General features: G+C 52.7%; 5 protein-coding genes across 5 annotated transcripts; 2 read left to right on the top strand and 3 right to left on the bottom strand.

The window, feature by feature from the left end:
- Positions 1–1,849: 1,849 nt before the first annotated feature.
- GCG54_00009618 (putative alanyl-tRNA editing protein alaX) lies at positions 1,850–5,250 on the top strand (the record flags this gene model as incomplete). The annotated part of the gene is made up of 7 exons (XM_045409558.1): positions 1,850–2,037; positions 2,107–2,540; positions 2,607–2,753; positions 2,828–3,452; positions 3,743–4,044; positions 4,095–4,572; positions 4,626–5,250. Coding segments are annotated over 7 exons (2,799 nt in total), but the record flags the coding sequence as incomplete, so codon positions are not given.
- An 89-nt stretch (positions 5,251–5,339) lies between these two features.
- GCG54_00009619 (Hydrolase C26A3.11) lies at positions 5,340–6,285 on the bottom strand (the record flags this gene model as incomplete). Its single annotated transcript, XM_045409559.1, has 2 exons — positions 5,340–6,163; positions 6,216–6,285. The coding sequence occupies 2 exons, from the start codon at positions 6,283–6,285 to the stop codon at positions 5,340–5,342; spliced, it is 894 nt and encodes a 297-aa protein (XP_045257503.1).
- Positions 6,286–6,894: 609 nt separating this feature from the next.
- Positions 6,895–9,186, top strand: GCG54_00009620 (uncharacterized protein; the record flags this gene model as incomplete). Its single annotated transcript, XM_045409560.1, has 2 exons — positions 6,895–7,632; positions 7,690–9,186. 2 exons carry the CDS (start codon positions 6,895–6,897, stop codon positions 9,184–9,186), a joined length of 2,235 nt encoding a protein of 744 aa, XP_045257504.1.
- Positions 9,187–9,281: 95 nt separating this feature from the next.
- Positions 9,282–12,017, bottom strand: GCG54_00009621 (putative beta-glucosidase G; the record flags this gene model as incomplete). Its single annotated transcript, XM_045409561.1, has 2 exons — positions 9,282–11,223; positions 11,278–12,017. 2 exons carry the CDS (start codon positions 12,015–12,017, stop codon positions 9,282–9,284), a joined length of 2,682 nt encoding a protein of 893 aa, XP_045257505.1.
- Positions 12,018–14,871: 2,854 nt separating this feature from the next.
- Positions 14,872–15,975, bottom strand: GCG54_00009622 (putative oxidoreductase; the record flags this gene model as incomplete). The annotated part of the gene is made up of 1 exon (XM_045409562.1): positions 14,872–15,975. One exon carries the CDS (start codon positions 15,973–15,975, stop codon positions 14,872–14,874), a length of 1,104 nt encoding a protein of 367 aa, XP_045257506.1.
- Positions 15,976–16,017: the final 42 nt, after the last annotated feature.

Raw genomic sequence — 16,017 nt, forward strand, 5'->3', positions numbered from 1 at the left:
AAAGCCTCATGTAAAGCCGAGACCGCGGTTTCCCTCAGGACGAGAGGGCAACTCCGTGTTTCTCATGAGTACCTGCATATGACCAACTTCTATCAGGTCTTGCCCGGAAAGGAATTCTAAAAGGTCTTATGCGGAAAGAATGTGGGTGCTCTTGAGTCTCTGTATTTCACTGTGCTTCTCAAACACCAAATGGTAATCGCACAAAAGTCAGCTTTTTGCAGCTCAATACAGGCATACATGGCAAATTTACATAAGATGAGAGCAATTACGAGCTTGTCACAGCTGACCCTCCCCGGGGTGCCAAAGTTTTCTCGTAATAGCGAGGAATTTCCCCATCTATCGGATGCAGGGAAAATAGAGGGAAGGGACAGAGCACGACCCAAGTGTCAACGATCACGGGGAAATCCCTTCCCAGCCACGCATCTTACTGCTAGATTGCGGGGATCGTCTGAGATCCGGGGCAAGCAGGATAGGGGTTCACAAGGCAGCAACACTTTTACGAGAAACCACGCGACTTTCTATCCGTACAGACACGTGTATCTACATTGCACACGAATAGCATGCTACGCCGAACATGGAACGTTGCGTCGGCCGATCACCGTTCCCCGCCGGGCGTCTGCACCCCAAGCGTTGGCTCCAAAGTTTATCTGCAGAGAAAGGCTGTGAGGTTCTAGAAGACGGCCGGCGCAGAACGAGCAGAATGTGATGGGAAACCAGATAATCACCCGCACCGCCGGCAGTGCGCAACTTTGGCCCAACCCAGGACCGGCGGTCGGGACCGCAACGCGCATGACGGTGGGACGGGAACCACGCGGGGAAAAAGGGCCGAAAATTTTGAAAGGGGAAATTGGGGCACAAAAACCAACTGGGACGTCAACATTAGTAAAAGTAGTGCCAAGTGGATATTATAGCGTAAACATTAGCCAACCGGTGGACCTGCAACCGTAATGCGCACCTGAAAAGTTTTATGAGGCGTATTTGACAGTTTTTTCTCATGGTCAATGCAGTGGTCAATGCTGCATTGGCATTTTTGGGGGACTTTTGGATCAGGCGATTGACTTTTTGGAAAAGTTGGGGTCCGGGTAGCTCATGTTAGCTTTGAGTCAACAGGAACTCAACAAGAATCATCAACTGTTGATGAAGCCATGTAGAGCAGCCAAGTCCGAGACCGCAGATGCAGCAACTCGTGAATAACCTGATGATGGCCTCACTTTATGAAGCTGACCAAGCTCCCAGTTTCCACGAGAGAAGTTGCGGAAGGCTTCCGTTGGAACATGAGGCTCCAGTCCTGGCAGACAGAGGGTCCAGGTCGTCAAATCGCCACGCCGAGTGGGCCGGACTGGAGATGCGGGACCGAGTCAGTGCAGGCGCAAAGGGCCGTTTGCAGCGCCCATCCCGCCCGCGCGCCCACCCCCGTCCGTGAAGGTCCTCAGTCTCGCTCTTTGGCGCGTGTGAGGACCAGAAAACGTGGACCGGACGCGCCGAGATCGCCTCGGCAGATGCCTCGTATGACATTTTGCCTCGTTGCTTTTTCAGCGAGGAAGGCCGATCGCGGCGCGCATGGTGGATTATATCAAGAATCTGCAGTCCTGAATTCGGGGGTGGGAGTCATACGAAAGGGTTTCCGTTGGAATTGGTTCCTATTTGGCTTAATAGCGGTTTCCCCAGACGTCCGTGGTTTCTTTTTCCCTTTCCTCTGACCACACCTCTTGAATCTATTCCCTCTTGCCAAGACAGAGTCGACGGATCACTCGACTTTTGTGACGTGGGAACAGGTGTCAGTCAATAACAACCCGGACGGCCGGCAAGACTCCCCGAAACCTTAATACCAACCAGTGGGCTATCCAGACTCTCACAACAAGAAAGCACAAACATGGGTAACGCGACGGAAGTCAGCAGCAACCCCGAGATGGAACAGACGACGAAGAAGGATGTGGGAAACGACGCCGCGCCGGCCTACGCGCCCCCGGCGGAGGACAACAGTGTGCTCGCCGGCGAGGATGGTGAGCTCATCGACTACAAGACCCTCACCTGGTGGTATGTTGAGGCCGAAATCTGGATCGAATTGCAGCAAATCTGAACATCACGACTGACTCTTGACCGCAGGCAAGGTGGCATCGTCCTGATCGCTGAGACCGTCTCCCTCGGTATTCTGTCGCTGCCTTCCGTTCTGGCGACTGTCGGTCTCGTGCCGGGTATCATCCTCATCCTCGTCATGAGCTTCCTCTCAACGTATTCCGGTCTGGTCTTGGCGGAATTTCGCAAGGAGTATCCCTTCGTGCAGAACTTTGGCGACGCTGTTGAGGTTATCGGCAAGTCTATCGGCATGGGCCGCGTGTTCCAGGAGGTCTTTGGTTGGGCGCAGGTCATTTTCCAGGTTTTCGTCATGGGCAGCCATTTGTTGACCTGGACCATCTGCATGAACACCCTGACCAACTCGTCCACCTGCACCATCGTATGGGCCGTTGTCGGTCTGGCCGTCTTTGCCGTCCTCAACTTCCCGAGAACGCTCAAGTATACCAGTTGGATGTCCATGGCTTGTGAGTCTATTTCCCGTCGCATTCTGTGCCGCGCAAGAACCTTTTTTTGCTGACTTCAGGAATCAGCCTGCGTCTCCATCACCCTGGCCATGTTGATCACTCTTGGTGATGTCGCCGCGGAGCGCCCCATCGGATCCGGAAGCATTGAAGTCACCCGCCAGCTCGGCTTCACCGGTGCTTTCCTCGCCGTGACTAACATCGCCATCGCTTTCTGTAAGCCACCAACCCGGAGTTACCCAGTCTCCGTCGCAAAACACCGGACAGTATGCTAACAAACCATCTCCCAGCCTCCCACTCCTGCTTCTTCTCCGTCATTGGCGAGTTCAAGAAGCCCGAAGACTGGCCCAAGGCCCTCGCCCTCCTCCAGATCGCCGACACGACCCTGTACCTCCTCGCCGCCATCGTTATCTACGTCTTCGTCGGCCCGGACGTGCCCTCGCCCGCCCTCTCCGCCGCCGGCTCCAAGACCATGCGCAAGGCCATCTGGGGCATCGCCATCCCGACCATCGTCATCGCCGGCGTCATCTACGGCCACGTCGCCGCCAAGTACATCTTCTCGCGCATGTTCCGCAACACCAAGCACATGATCCGCCGCACCAAGATCTCGACCATCGCCTGGATCGGCATTGTCGTGTGCATCTGGGCCCTCTCCATGGTCATCGCCGAGTCCATCCCCGTCTTCAACTCGCTGCTGGGCCTCATCTGCGCGCTCTTCGCCTCGTGGTTCTCGTACGGCCTGCCCGGCATTTTCTGGCTGTGGATGCACTACGGCAACTGGTTCAAGGACGGCAAGCAGACGTGCAAGTTCGCCGCAAACGTCTTGTTGTTCCTTACGGGCTTCCTCATCTGCGTGCTTGGCCTGTGGGCCTCTATTGAGGCGATCGCGACTGAGTCGCTGACGAAACCGTGGACGTGCGCGTCTAATGCTGCGCCGTAAAGGCCGCGCGCTGTGTCAGTCTTGTCATTAGAAGCTACTTAAATGTTAATATTGGGTTTATGTCCAAGACACTTGTCATGTGTGATGATTGCTTGATTGAAGAAGTTGAATGCCATCTTGGAGATCATATTCTGACTTGCTTGGAAGTATGACTCGCTCCCATTTGTTGGAGAACAACTCCAACTCTGTCACGTGAGGTAACAATGGCTAAGTCGGTATCTCGTCATGCCGAGCGCCGATAGCGATGTGTACGTATCTTATCTAGTAATCTTGGTGAGATTGTTCTGGAACATTTCGACTTTTCTTCATCACGAAACACCGCAAGACCCTCCCAAATGGCGGTCACTGAATCAACCAAGAGGCCGCAAGTGGTCGGAGCCCTGGCTTGTCAAGGGAACTCATATTTGAAGACGTTAGAGGCAGAGGTCATCTCTTGCGAGAAGCGTCCGCCGCCGGTTGCCAAGAAGAATGGAGGCAAAGACAAGTCGAAGGAATCCAACGGTGTTGGCAAGTCTGAGATGTGGTTGATTGAGTTTGATGACTCGGTTCTTTTCCCAGAAGGTTGCAGTCTGCCGTCGCATTATTGTGTCTTGAGGCTAATGAAACGACAAATGCAGGTGGAGGTCAACCTTCAGATCACGGCACCATCACTCTGCTCTCTGGTGACTCAGAGACCCCTGTCCCGATAGAATTTGTAGAAAGAGTCGGGTTGCGCTGTGTCTATCACTCTCCGCAGCCCTTGTCTCCAGGCGACCGCGTTCGTCAAGAAGTCGACTTCCAGAGACGATGGGACCACATGCAGCAGCACACCGGCCAGCATCTCCTTTCAGCCGTCATGAACACCCATGAGAACCTCGACACTCTCGGCTGGGGGATGGGCAAGAGCGTTGCGATGAACTATGTCGACCTGCCACGCAAGCCCACAGATGCCGAGTTGCAAGCCATCCAAGCTCGATGCACAGAAATCATCCGGTCCAGCCTGCCCATCTCGGTTGAAACCCCTGACGATGCGAAAGTGCACAAGATGCCCGAGGACTACGACCAGAACAAGGGTGTTGTTCGCGTGATTCGCATCGGAGACATTGACCGCAATACGTGCGTCTTCCATTTGACTCATTACTTTTATACACGCTAACTGTGATGCGCAGATGTTGCGGCACTCACTTATCATCCACATCACACATCTCACTCATCCTTGTCCATCACGGCGAATCAGTCCACGGAAAGAACTACCGCCTGTACTTTTCTGTAGGCGACCGAGCCATCAATCTGGCCACAGCGGCCATCAGCGCCATGAGCTCCGCCTCAAAACTGCTGTCCTGCCCCAGCGCACCGCAGGAAGTCATCCAAACTGTGAAAAGGACGCAGGAAACTGCCTCCGAACTGAAGAAGAGAGAGAAGAAGCTCCTGGTCGATATAGCGCAGTTTGAAGCCGAGGCTGCGAAGACGAAGCTGCAGGCGAGCAAGGCTGTTTGGGTGCATCGTGGCGATGGAAGCGCCGACTTTGTCAAGGTGGTCACGGTCAATGTCAAGGATGCATTGGCGGCGTCTGGCGGCTTGGTGGTTGTGGCTACTGGTGAGGACAAACAAGGCGGGCAGCTTGTAGTCTTAGGGCAGAAGGCTGGCGTCGAGGCCTTGGTGCCGAACATCAAAGATCTTGTCAAGGATGTCAAGGGAGGCGGTGCTGGGGACAAGTGGCAAGGCAAGGTCACGACTTGGGATAAAGGGGTGTTGGTGTCGTTGAAGGAGTTGGTAGAAGGATTCTCATTCTAGAATTTGTTGTAGAAATAGACATAGCTGTCAAGCCGACTCATCCTATGCTGAAGTTTGACTCCGTTCAATTTGGTGTGCCGGAAAGGAGATCATACAAGCTTGGAGATGTCGGGATAGAGATCCCATCTCCGCTGGAATCCAATCGGGACCTGTCTTCTCGCCTGACCGATAGATATATCATCAAGATCCGCATACACAATCGCCGGCCCCCTATCCGTAGTCGCCATGATCTGCCCGTTCGGATCGACCACCATGCTATGACCCCAAGCCGGATATCCGGACCCCGGCTCGTACGATTGCGAGCACATAGCCACATACAGTTGGTTGTCAAGGGCTCTTGCGCGGGCAAGAAGCTCCCAGTGCAAAGGTCCCGTTGTACTATTGAATGCCGAGGGGAAAATCAAAGCAAAAGCTCCTTTGCGAGATGCAACCGTGGCAAACTCCGCAAACCGGATATCGTAGCAGATCCCAAGTCCGATCGTACCATATTCTGGAAGGTCTACTGTGGTTATGGCGTTTCCCGGAGAGAGAGTGTCTGACTCGCGAAAGGTCATCTTGCCCGGAAAGTCGACGTCAAAGAGATGGGCTTTGCGGTGCTTTCCGAGGAGCTCTCCGTGAGGCGAGAACACGAGCGTGGTGTTGAAGATCTTGCGTGTGTCGGGCTCCAACTCTGGTATGCTGCCGCCGACGAGATAGACGCCGGCATCTTTGGCCATACTGCTCAGTGCGTAAAAGCTCGGGGATGAGGATTCCGGAGGCGGGGCCGGTTGAAGGACTTCGGCATATTCTGGGAAGGATGTCGTAGAGTAGGGCGAGTTAAAGCATTCTGGGAGTACTACAATCTTGGCGCCGTGGGATGACGCTTCCAACACGTATTGGCGAGCTTCCCGAAGGTTGAGGGGTTTATCCGATCCTGTCCAGGTCAGCTCTCCGCCCCTGATTTTGGGGGTTAAGTTCAGATATACCACTTGCAAACTGAATACAGGCCATTTTTACTGGCTGATGAAGCAGTCCTGGGCCTTCTGAGGTAGTCATCTTGAAATTGCATTGATTGTCCTTGAAGCTGAAGGGAATTGACACGCCAGACAAGCTATTCGAAGATGTTTACACCTGCAGCGTACTTATAATTCTGATATACCCCAACTTTTCGATAATAGTTTGTCATGATCTCCAACATCTTGGGGTAGAGGAACCCCTCCAGATCCACAGTCCGAAACAGGAAACTCGCGCACTTTCTCCCGACAAGATGACAACATGTTGTGGCTTCTCGGATCAATGTTAGGTTATCCTACATGAAGATCGAAAATCAGGGTTTTGAACGGAAATCCCTTTCTTATTTTTACTTGCCGTCAATTCTAGCATCCAAGTAACACCGACTGGTGTCTAGCGCTCAGCCCTAACAGACGACCAGGGTCCTCCACCAATTGATTGAAGACGATGCGACGCGTGCAGGGGTCTGCTCCTTGCTGCTGCCTGGCATAGTCAGCAGTCCTGCGGGAGCCCATGTTCATAGAGGCAGCCCAAGCTTCAACCTGCTTGTGTTTGAATGGGATATAATGCACATATGACTGGAAATTCGGCTTTGCGTCATCTTTGCACTTCCAACTACATTTCTGTACATCGTCGATAACTTCAAACATTACCATGGCGACCTATCCCTATCGTAAGCTCAGTTTACCACATGAGACCCGTGTTCTTACTGTCCAACCCGGAAAGTTCACCGACGACATAATATGCAGTCTCTCCCACATCAACATCGCAACCCCCGATGAGCCATACGAAGCACTGAGCTACTGCTGGAGCAAAGGCATTGATCGGGACCCCGGCATCGGCCCCGATGACGAACTCCCGTGGGCAGTCTACGTCGAAGACGAAGACCAACAGCTCGTCGAGAAAGGGGGAACCCTGAAATTCAAGGACCTGGTAGACCACCCGTACATGGGCGAAACTTACATTCGCTTGGGCGGCAAGATGCCGGACGCATCCATCATCTGCGACGGCGTGACTCTTGTTATAGGTGGCGAGCTGTTTCGCGCTTTAAGGAGGCTGAGAGAGGAGGACGGGCCCCCTTTGCGGATTTGGGTTGATGCTCTCTGTATCAACCAGCAGGACATTTCTGAGCGCAACGAGCACGTCAAAATCATGGGCCAGGTGTATGGGGGTGCGTCGCGAACAAGAGTGTGGCTTGGCGAATCGACAGAAATGGACTTTCATGCCTTTAGGACCGTGATGGCAATTTCAGATGTGTTTGACAATCTGTACAAAAAGGGCCTGTTTGAGAAAGACATGACTGTCCCTCAGTTTCAATGGCTTTTTGAGAAAACAGCAAACACCGAGCGGCTAGACTGGGGCTTGCTATCTGAAATGCTCAACAGGGCGTGGGTACGTGTATCTTCACCGAACGGGCAGAGCATGGCAGGCAAACTGACAGCTACATAGTTCAAACGTACATGGATCATACAAGAGGTCGCGAACTCCAAGGACATCACCGTGCACCTCGGAAGTCTCAGCTTTGGATGGACATTCCTATCAAGCGTGGTCCGCGCGATCCAGATGTACAAACTCCAGAGCACCATAGTCGAATGTAAAGCACTCAAAACAATTGCCGTCATGGAGCAGTTGAGGCAAGAGCGAATCGACGAATCCACGCCATTCTCGACCATGCCCTTACTGGGATTGATGGAGGAGCTGAGAGACTTCAACGCGACCATACCAAGCGATAAGATTTACGGCGTACTGGGTCTAACGGAGCGGAAAGACGAGTTTTTGGTCGACTACGGCCAATCAGCGGAGAAGCTCTTCACAGACTTTGCCGTTAGGGAGTTGCAGGCCGGACATATGGACATTTTAACCCACTGCGTCGACTCCCCCAAACCCACCACATTGAACTTGCCTTCATGGGTGCCGGACTGGACATGCCCCGGGTGGACCGAGCCGCTCAGAATCAGAGGCTTAGAAATGAAAGCTGCTGGAAACACTAACCCCGAGCTTCTCATTGAAGAAGGCGGCACGATTCTTCGCATCAAAGGGAGAATTCTCGACAAGGTCGCTGCTATTGAGATGAAGCGTCGGATACCGCCCCCAAAGCAAGCTGGGCCAATGGACCCGGCCGACGATGAGGACGGTGATTGGGGCGAATTCGAAATGTCACAATACGGTGGTCCGATTCTCGATGCTGAGCCTCAGCGCTCTCCACCCAGCTTCTTCGCCTGGCACCCAGTGGACAAGGTCTCAAAGTCAATGTCCAGACGTTCAAGAGATGACGGGGAAACGGATGCCTCCCAAGGCCAAGAAGGCACCTCTGAAGAAATAGCCAAGCAGCATGAAACCAGAATTCCCAAGGATGCTCGATACCGGTACATGAAAATCATCGAGAAAGCAAGGGAAGATGCGAAAGCTTGGCATCTCGGGGTTGTGGACGTTGCATTCCCGGATAAGAAAGTCACGCCAAGAACGTGGGAGAATCTCTGGAGAGCATTCATGTACAACCGCACTCGAGAGAACAAGCGCCCGAGCGCTGGATGCGCCACCGGATTTGATGTCTACTTGAAGACAATGACCCTCATGGAGGGACCCGAGGGGATACTTCAACAGCTCCTGGCAGACCAGATTGACAACCACGGATTATCTTTACGCGATGCCGACTCATACTACCTGCAACAGAAGGAGAATCTTGAGCTGGTCATCGGAGCGAATGCAAAGTGGAGCTTGAACAGACGCTTCTTCCGTTCCGATGCAGGAAGATTTGGATGGTGTGTTGACGGAACACAACCTGGGGATACCGTTACCCTATTTCATGGATGTGACTCTGTCTTTACACTTCGAGAAGCTGGTGACGGAAGGTGGCGCATCATAGGTGACTGCTACGTTCACGACCTTATGGACGGCGAAGGTGCGGGACCAGATTTTGAGGAGACCGAATTGCAAATTGTTTGATTACGAGAAATATTGTAAGATAAAACAAGTGTCAACTCCTGTACTCCTGTTTCGACAGCTGCAATGAAACCAGCTTTCCGAACCTCGAACAATTATTAACGAACAACATGCTTTGCTGTAGCCTTTATATCACGAGAACTAAACCCAACTCTAAATGCAATGGGGCCTTCAGGGACAACCCAACTCTGAGACCCAACATCCCAGTAGCTGAGATCTCTGCGCAGAAGTTCAAAACCAACAGTTGTAGACTCCTTTGGTTGCAAGAAAAACTTTTCAAATCCTCGAAGAACCTGTACGGGGGTGCCTTCTGGGACCGCGTCTTGAGGCAAGGACACGTAAAGCTGGGGTACCGTCGAGCCAGCAACATGCCCCGTATTAGTGACACGGGCGGTAAGGCGTATTATGGGTTCCCAAAGTTCCGGGTTCCCACCTGGGGTATTAGGTTTAGATGGGTCCGGTACGGCAGAAACGCTCTGAATAAGTTGCTTGATCTTCAACGACGGGTGTAACTCAAATGTGGTGTAACTCAAGCCGAAGCCGAACTCGTAAAGTGGGTCGATGCTTTTGGCGTCTAGATGCCGATAATCAATGAGTAGGCCCTCCGTAAAGTCGGCTTGCCATGCTTCGGGCGAGGATATCTCGGCCTCAGTAAGATTGACGACCGGGATGTTGGTGTCATTCGGGTTTGCGGCGATGGAATACGGCAGCTTCCCAGAAGGATTAACCTTACCCCAGAGAACGTCAACGATGGAGTTGCCAGATTCCTGTCCTGGAAGATGGGCTGCGAGGATGGCCGTAACGTTGGGGTTATTCGCCCATGGCAAGTTGTTGATGCCAGCCGAGTGTGTCACGACGACTGTGTTGGGGCATCGCCGGGCGACATTCTCAACAACCAGCGTCGAGTTCCAATCGGCCTCGATATCTGTCCTATCGTAGCCCTCAGAAGCAAACGTGTTGAGAAACACGAGACAAACATCTGGGATAGGGTACAAGCTGCTGAAGTCGCCTGCCGCAAGGACCTTGTTGTTCAGAATGTATTGCACCCGCGCGCCGCTCTCACGAGCGCGGGCCTTGATCGCTTCGAGAGGCGAGACCAAGTATGTGTGTCGACCCGTCCCAGAACCACCGCCGATTGAGAGTGTGCCAATCTCAAAACCAGCACCAAATACAAGCCCGTCGGCAGGGTCTGCCGCGTCGTTTCCAAAGACGCCAATATTGAAAGGTTGCTTCAATGGAAGGGTACCGTTAACGTTCTTGAGCAAGACGGTGGCTTCGGCACCAAGTTTGCGAATAATCTTGGAGTGATCACGTCTGACATCGCGGCTCGGAGGAGGCCCAAATGGGATCAAGTGAAGAAGATTCGATTGCGCTGCGATGGTGAAGATGATGGATGGGTCAACAGTTGGGTAGTCGGCGCTGTCTTGTCCAAACAGATAGTACTGTGTCATGATACGTTGAATCATCTCGTCAAGACGGTCCTCAGTGACAGAACCATCGCTGATCATTTTCGTGATGTTGGGTCCCCAGTAGGTTTCGCCCGTGAAAGTCTCGTCTTGGCCGATTGGTCCTGGCATGTTCATGTCCAAGCCACCATTGATCGATTCCGGCCCGGAGTGAGTGGCATACCAATCGCTCTGTACATATCCCTTGAAGGCGAGTTCATCCTTCAAAATTCCGTTGAGAAGGTTAGAGTTCTCACAGGCGTAGGTCTGGTTGAGTCTGTTATAACTGCACATAACTGTAGCAACGCCCGCACGAATTGAATCGGCAAATGGCCATAGATACAGCTCATGTAAGGTACGGTCATCGATGTTGGAAGAGATAGCTGCGATTTCGGTGCCGTTTTCCAGCCAGGAATTAGTTCGTTGAGTCTCTTGTTCATTGCCGATGAAGTGTTTTGCGCACGCCTGCACGCCAGCATCTTGCATGCCTTTGATGGTGAGACTCATAGCAACTCCAGTGAGGTATGGATCGACAGAAAAGCCCTCCCAATTGCGTCCACCAAGTTGGTTCCGGCCCAGCGGTCCAGCCACTGGTCTAAGTCAAATGTTAGCGCCCTGGTATTCACCATGGACACACCGAAAAACTCACCCAAGTCCAACGTGGACGCCCTTGTCCCGAAACTCCTCACCCAACGCCTTTCCGCGTTTGTAAATTAGATCCTTGTCCCAGCTAGCGGCCGTTGTTAGGCCGGCCGGGAACACGCTAACAAGATCGGCGCGGTTCAGCGCCGTGGGGCCGTCGAGCAGGCAGAGGCCACGAAAGCCGACGCGCTCGATCGGCGGGATATTACCGATGCAGCCACCGACCTCAAGACCGATACGACCAGTAACTATTCGAGTCTTTTCGGTAAGGTTGAGACGCGCCGTAAAAGCTGCGGCCCTGGAGGCCGCCGAATCCCAGTTCCGGACGGGTGAGGGTGAAGCAGGGGATTGCGGTGGTTGGCGGGCTGGCCAGCGCCCGCTGCCGGCGCCGTATTGCCTGCTGGCATACCAAACCGAGATTAGGATGAGGCCCGTGAGGTACAACACGGCTCTGGTCCATGATTGGCGACAGCGGCTCGTACATTGTGGCGGAGGGAGGTTGACAAATCCCTGTTTCGCAGGATGCCAATGGTGCGGCTGCTGCTGCAGAATGTGCTCTTGGCTGCTGTGGCTGGCGTCCTTGGTGCTGCTGGTGAGGTCGCTAGTGGTGATTTGGCTCTCATCGGGCATCATGTCGGTCGAGAAGCTGCAGGAATGGCCATTCAAAAGGAAAGAGATCTTCTCGTCTTCGGCAGCTCGGGGACGCAGCGCATTGATGTGCGTTGGCTCCCGGACGTTCGAGTCCATGGCGGCGGGTTCGCTTCTTGTCATGTCGTTCGTCACTGTCAACGTGGGTGCACAGTCTGGCGATGCTTTAACTCATGGATTGGACAGAGCGGCACACCCGGGCGAACGAGGGATCAAGTTTCAAGAATCTGGGGTAGAAGGCCAGTTGACGTGAGCGCTTTCTTCGGTGGACTGAGAGCCCGTGAGCTCGTCTCCGCCTGGTCCGGATAGGTGACCGTGTTCTTCAGCCGTGGAGGTGTTCAAGTGATTGAAAGTGAAGGTTTGCGGAAGGAAAAGAAGTTTGAGAAGATGGAAGAAAAGCAATGGCTTGGAGGACCGAACTCGGGGGGAACGCCGTAGGGCGGACAGTCATTGCGTGACACTCGACTGACCTGACTTACCTTTTTGGGGAATATGTTGGAGAAGCTCCCCTCAATGTGCCTGGTTCCTGGAGCGAGAACGCTCTGAATGCCGGCGAATAGACCAATAGCGCCGTTGCGGAGTTTCGGGTTCGGATCCGACAATCATTCAAGCACGTCATTGCTGATACACTGATCTACCCCTATGTACGTGATGATGTCTCTCAAGTGATACGCAGAACTACCCGCGACCTGCCAGCTTGTAAGATCGTGCTAAAAGACCCGAGAAAAAGAAAGCTGTACGCGCTCGATCTCACACCGGTCCAATTACTATGCTCCTTTCAAGTCATATAACATATGTTGTGTACCGATGGCTTGCAAGGCTTTTCAGTTCTGTCTCGGGTAATACTCGGAACTCGCATGAGAAGGCCCTAGAGTACTCAGTAATTATTGATGCGCGGAGAGTTCCCAATCAGGCGGTAAGATGATCACTTGATTGAAGTTGGCCTGCTCCCTGGGCTAGGTACGATGAACTTGTTCCCTGAATGCTCACTATACGCAACGACATACTAATCGCAAACAGACGCAATATTGCCTTACTATTCTTACTATTCTGAAAAGCCGTATTAACAGCGCAACATACAAAGAGCCCAACCGCCAATCTGTAGTTCTTTGAGTCTTGACGTCTCTCTCAAGCCTCAACTCAATGTGGGGCCGGAGGAGCTGCCGCGCAAGGGTCCGTTGGGCCACTCTTTCTCCGTGACTCATTTTCCTCTCCACCACCGAACATGAGCAGGGTTAGGGCATCTATCGTCAACACCCACAACTGGTCGGTTAGCTCAGTTGGTTAGAGCGTGGTACTAATACATCATCAGATGTGTGGAGTAATGCCAAGGCCGGGAGTTCAAGCCTCCCACTGATCATGTCCTTTTGCTGCTCGATGCTTTGATTTTTGTAAGCATACGCTGTTACCCAACCTACTACTACTGCTTGCTATCTTTAAATTCACTTTGCAGCCGAATTCCAGATCATTGGAGCGGGCGTCATCCAATTTCTTTTCACCGTGGAACATGAAATCATCTATATCCTCGCTGATAAGTCAAGTCGCATGTGCTGCTACAGGGGAACAATGCACCCACTGGACATCATGGCAGTATGTGCCGAGCTGTAGACAATAGCGAAGGCTAAATAAATGTTTGTGCGGAAAACAAGTGGTTCACTCTTCTCGGTCGAGTTGTCTACATCTAGACATTCTATGCGGAACTCAACGGTGATCATCTGAATGCAGAAACACATGGCAAGGAAGGTACAAGGTTCCCATCGTATACGTTCTGCCCCTCAAGACCATATGGCATGCATCTCTGGCAACCGTTGCAGCGTTCTAGAAGTTCTAGAGAAGAGGCTTTAGACGATGAGAAATCCGCAAAAGGATCATTTCGGGTTTTGCGATTTGCATTGATACTCTCATGGCCGAAGGTGTACAGAGGATCCCTGTTGTCGCCCATCCGCTTCGACTTGTGCACGTATGTCCAGATGTTTTCGTCAGCTAGATTCTCCAAAGATTTCTTCTTTGGGAAACTACCGAACGAGGTCAATGTTGACCGGCTCGCTTTATAATTGAGATGAACTGACTTAGCCAATCGTCTCTATGCTCACAGCTCCAGGCAGAAATATGCCTGAACACTTGTGTCCGAAAGCCTAAATTTGATTGGGCTCAAGTCTCAACTCTTCGATCAAATCTCAACGGTCGTGCAGGTCGGGAAAAGTCCCTGCCGTGAGCGCACTAACAGAGAAACATCAGGCAGAGCCGAGCGCCTCCCAATCACATGGTCGCTGCACCTCTGCCGTGCGTCGCTCGCTCGGCCATTGCCAAGAGATGAACGCGTTTCTTGAAAATACGCCATGGCAACCCATCGGCAGGACGCCGGGTGCTTGCGGCTCAGGGACGCAGGGTGGTTTCGCTTTTCAAGAGAACTGCCAACAACTACTTGACAGGAAGCCGTTGTCGCCGGCTGGTTGGAGCCCAAACACTGTCCAAGCGTTCGCCGCCCATCAATACTACCCTTCAAATCACGGGAGTACGTCAGAGATATTCTCGGAAGCTCGTGGGGAAATCCAGGCAGAAATGACAGGCTCGTCCCATGATGCGCGACAAGGAAGCCTCGTATGTCGCGTTCCAAAGCCGGCCAGGTTCAGCATTCATATGATGAATCGCCGTTGTCAAATGCCGCTATGGAACTACAAAGACCACCTCTTGTCCTGTTCGTCATCATTCTGAATCACTTTCAACTGAGTCTCATCGCCTTGAATGGACGGTCTGGGGAAGCCAATGGGTACTTGGTCACTAAAACTTCATTGCTTAACTTCTTCGGTCACCGATCAAGTTTCTCAATATGAGTGAGGTCCATGTGTTGCTTTTGAGGGTTGCTACGAAGATAGGTTGACACGCTATGGGCAAAACAGCCACCATCGCTTGCAGTTTCTTGCTTTCACCATTGTCGTCAGTACCGATTTATTCATCCCTGCTGCCAGAGTGACGTGGTCTGGCCTTCAACGCTGACCTTATCAATGGCGACTACCTCCTCCTCGCTCAATCTCCAACCAAGTGCTTCAATCGCCTCTCTTGCCTGCTCAGCCCTGCGGATGCCGACGACCGGAACAACGCCTTTTCCAATGTTGTAGTTAAGAGCAATAGAAGCTGGGCTCTTTCCTCGCTTCTCTGCGATCTCTCGCAAGGTGGCGATGGTTGGCTCAATATCCTTCATATCGTAACTGCTGAAGCGGTACTCCTTAGGCGGTGGGTTCTCAGGTGTGTATTTCCCGGACAAGCGCCCTTGCGCGAGGGAAGAGTAGGATTGGAAAACGATGTCGCTCGCCTGGCACTTTCTAATGTTCCCAGAGATCTCAGGGTAACGACGAAGCACGTTGAACTCGCACTGGTTCGTAGCCAAAGGCACGTTGTGCTTCTTCAGCTCGTCTCGAATCTTGAAGACGTCCTCATTGTCGTAGTTGGCAACGCCCACAGCTCGGGTGAGACCCTCCTTCACGCACTTGGCCATGCCCTCGGCAATGTTCGAGAAGCTCTGGGGGTGGATAGGTCCATGAACGAGGTAAATGTCGACAAAGTCGAGACGCAGGCGTTCCAAGCTAGCCTTCAAGCTCGTCACGGGTGCGTCGACGGGGTGGATGAAGTTCTCCGCCTTCATGGGCGTGCTGAAGAACTTTGTCTGCACCACGAAGTTGTCACGAGGAAGTCCTTGCACAAGATCGCCAACGATCTTCTCGCTTTCGCCGTTTCCGTACGCCTCCGCGGTGTCGATGAAGTTAATGCCCGCGTCGTACAGAATCTGCCATGCCTCCTGGATTTTGATCCACTCGCTCTCGTCGTAATGCCATGTTGGCTTGTCTCCCCATGGCCAGCCGCCAATGGAAAGATAGGAGGCTTTGACAGGGCCATTGACTGCGGGAAATGACAGACGATCTTTGGCAGTTGGACAGAAGCTTTGAGGCAGAACATTCTTGCCGGCCAACTCAGGATCAACGCCCTTTGGCTTATTGGAATGAAACCCAGAGACCGAGGATAGGCCAGTGCTCAGTGCGGTTTGCAATGCTTGATCCATGGCGATTGGCGCAAATAGATGTTATGAGAGAAAAATAAGTTT

This window comes from Colletotrichum gloeosporioides (genome assembly GCF_011800055.1).
Source record: "Colletotrichum gloeosporioides strain Lc1 chromosome Unknown consensus_97, whole genome shotgun sequence".
Lineage (NCBI taxonomy): Eukaryota > Fungi > Ascomycota > Sordariomycetes > Glomerellales > Glomerellaceae > Colletotrichum > Colletotrichum gloeosporioides.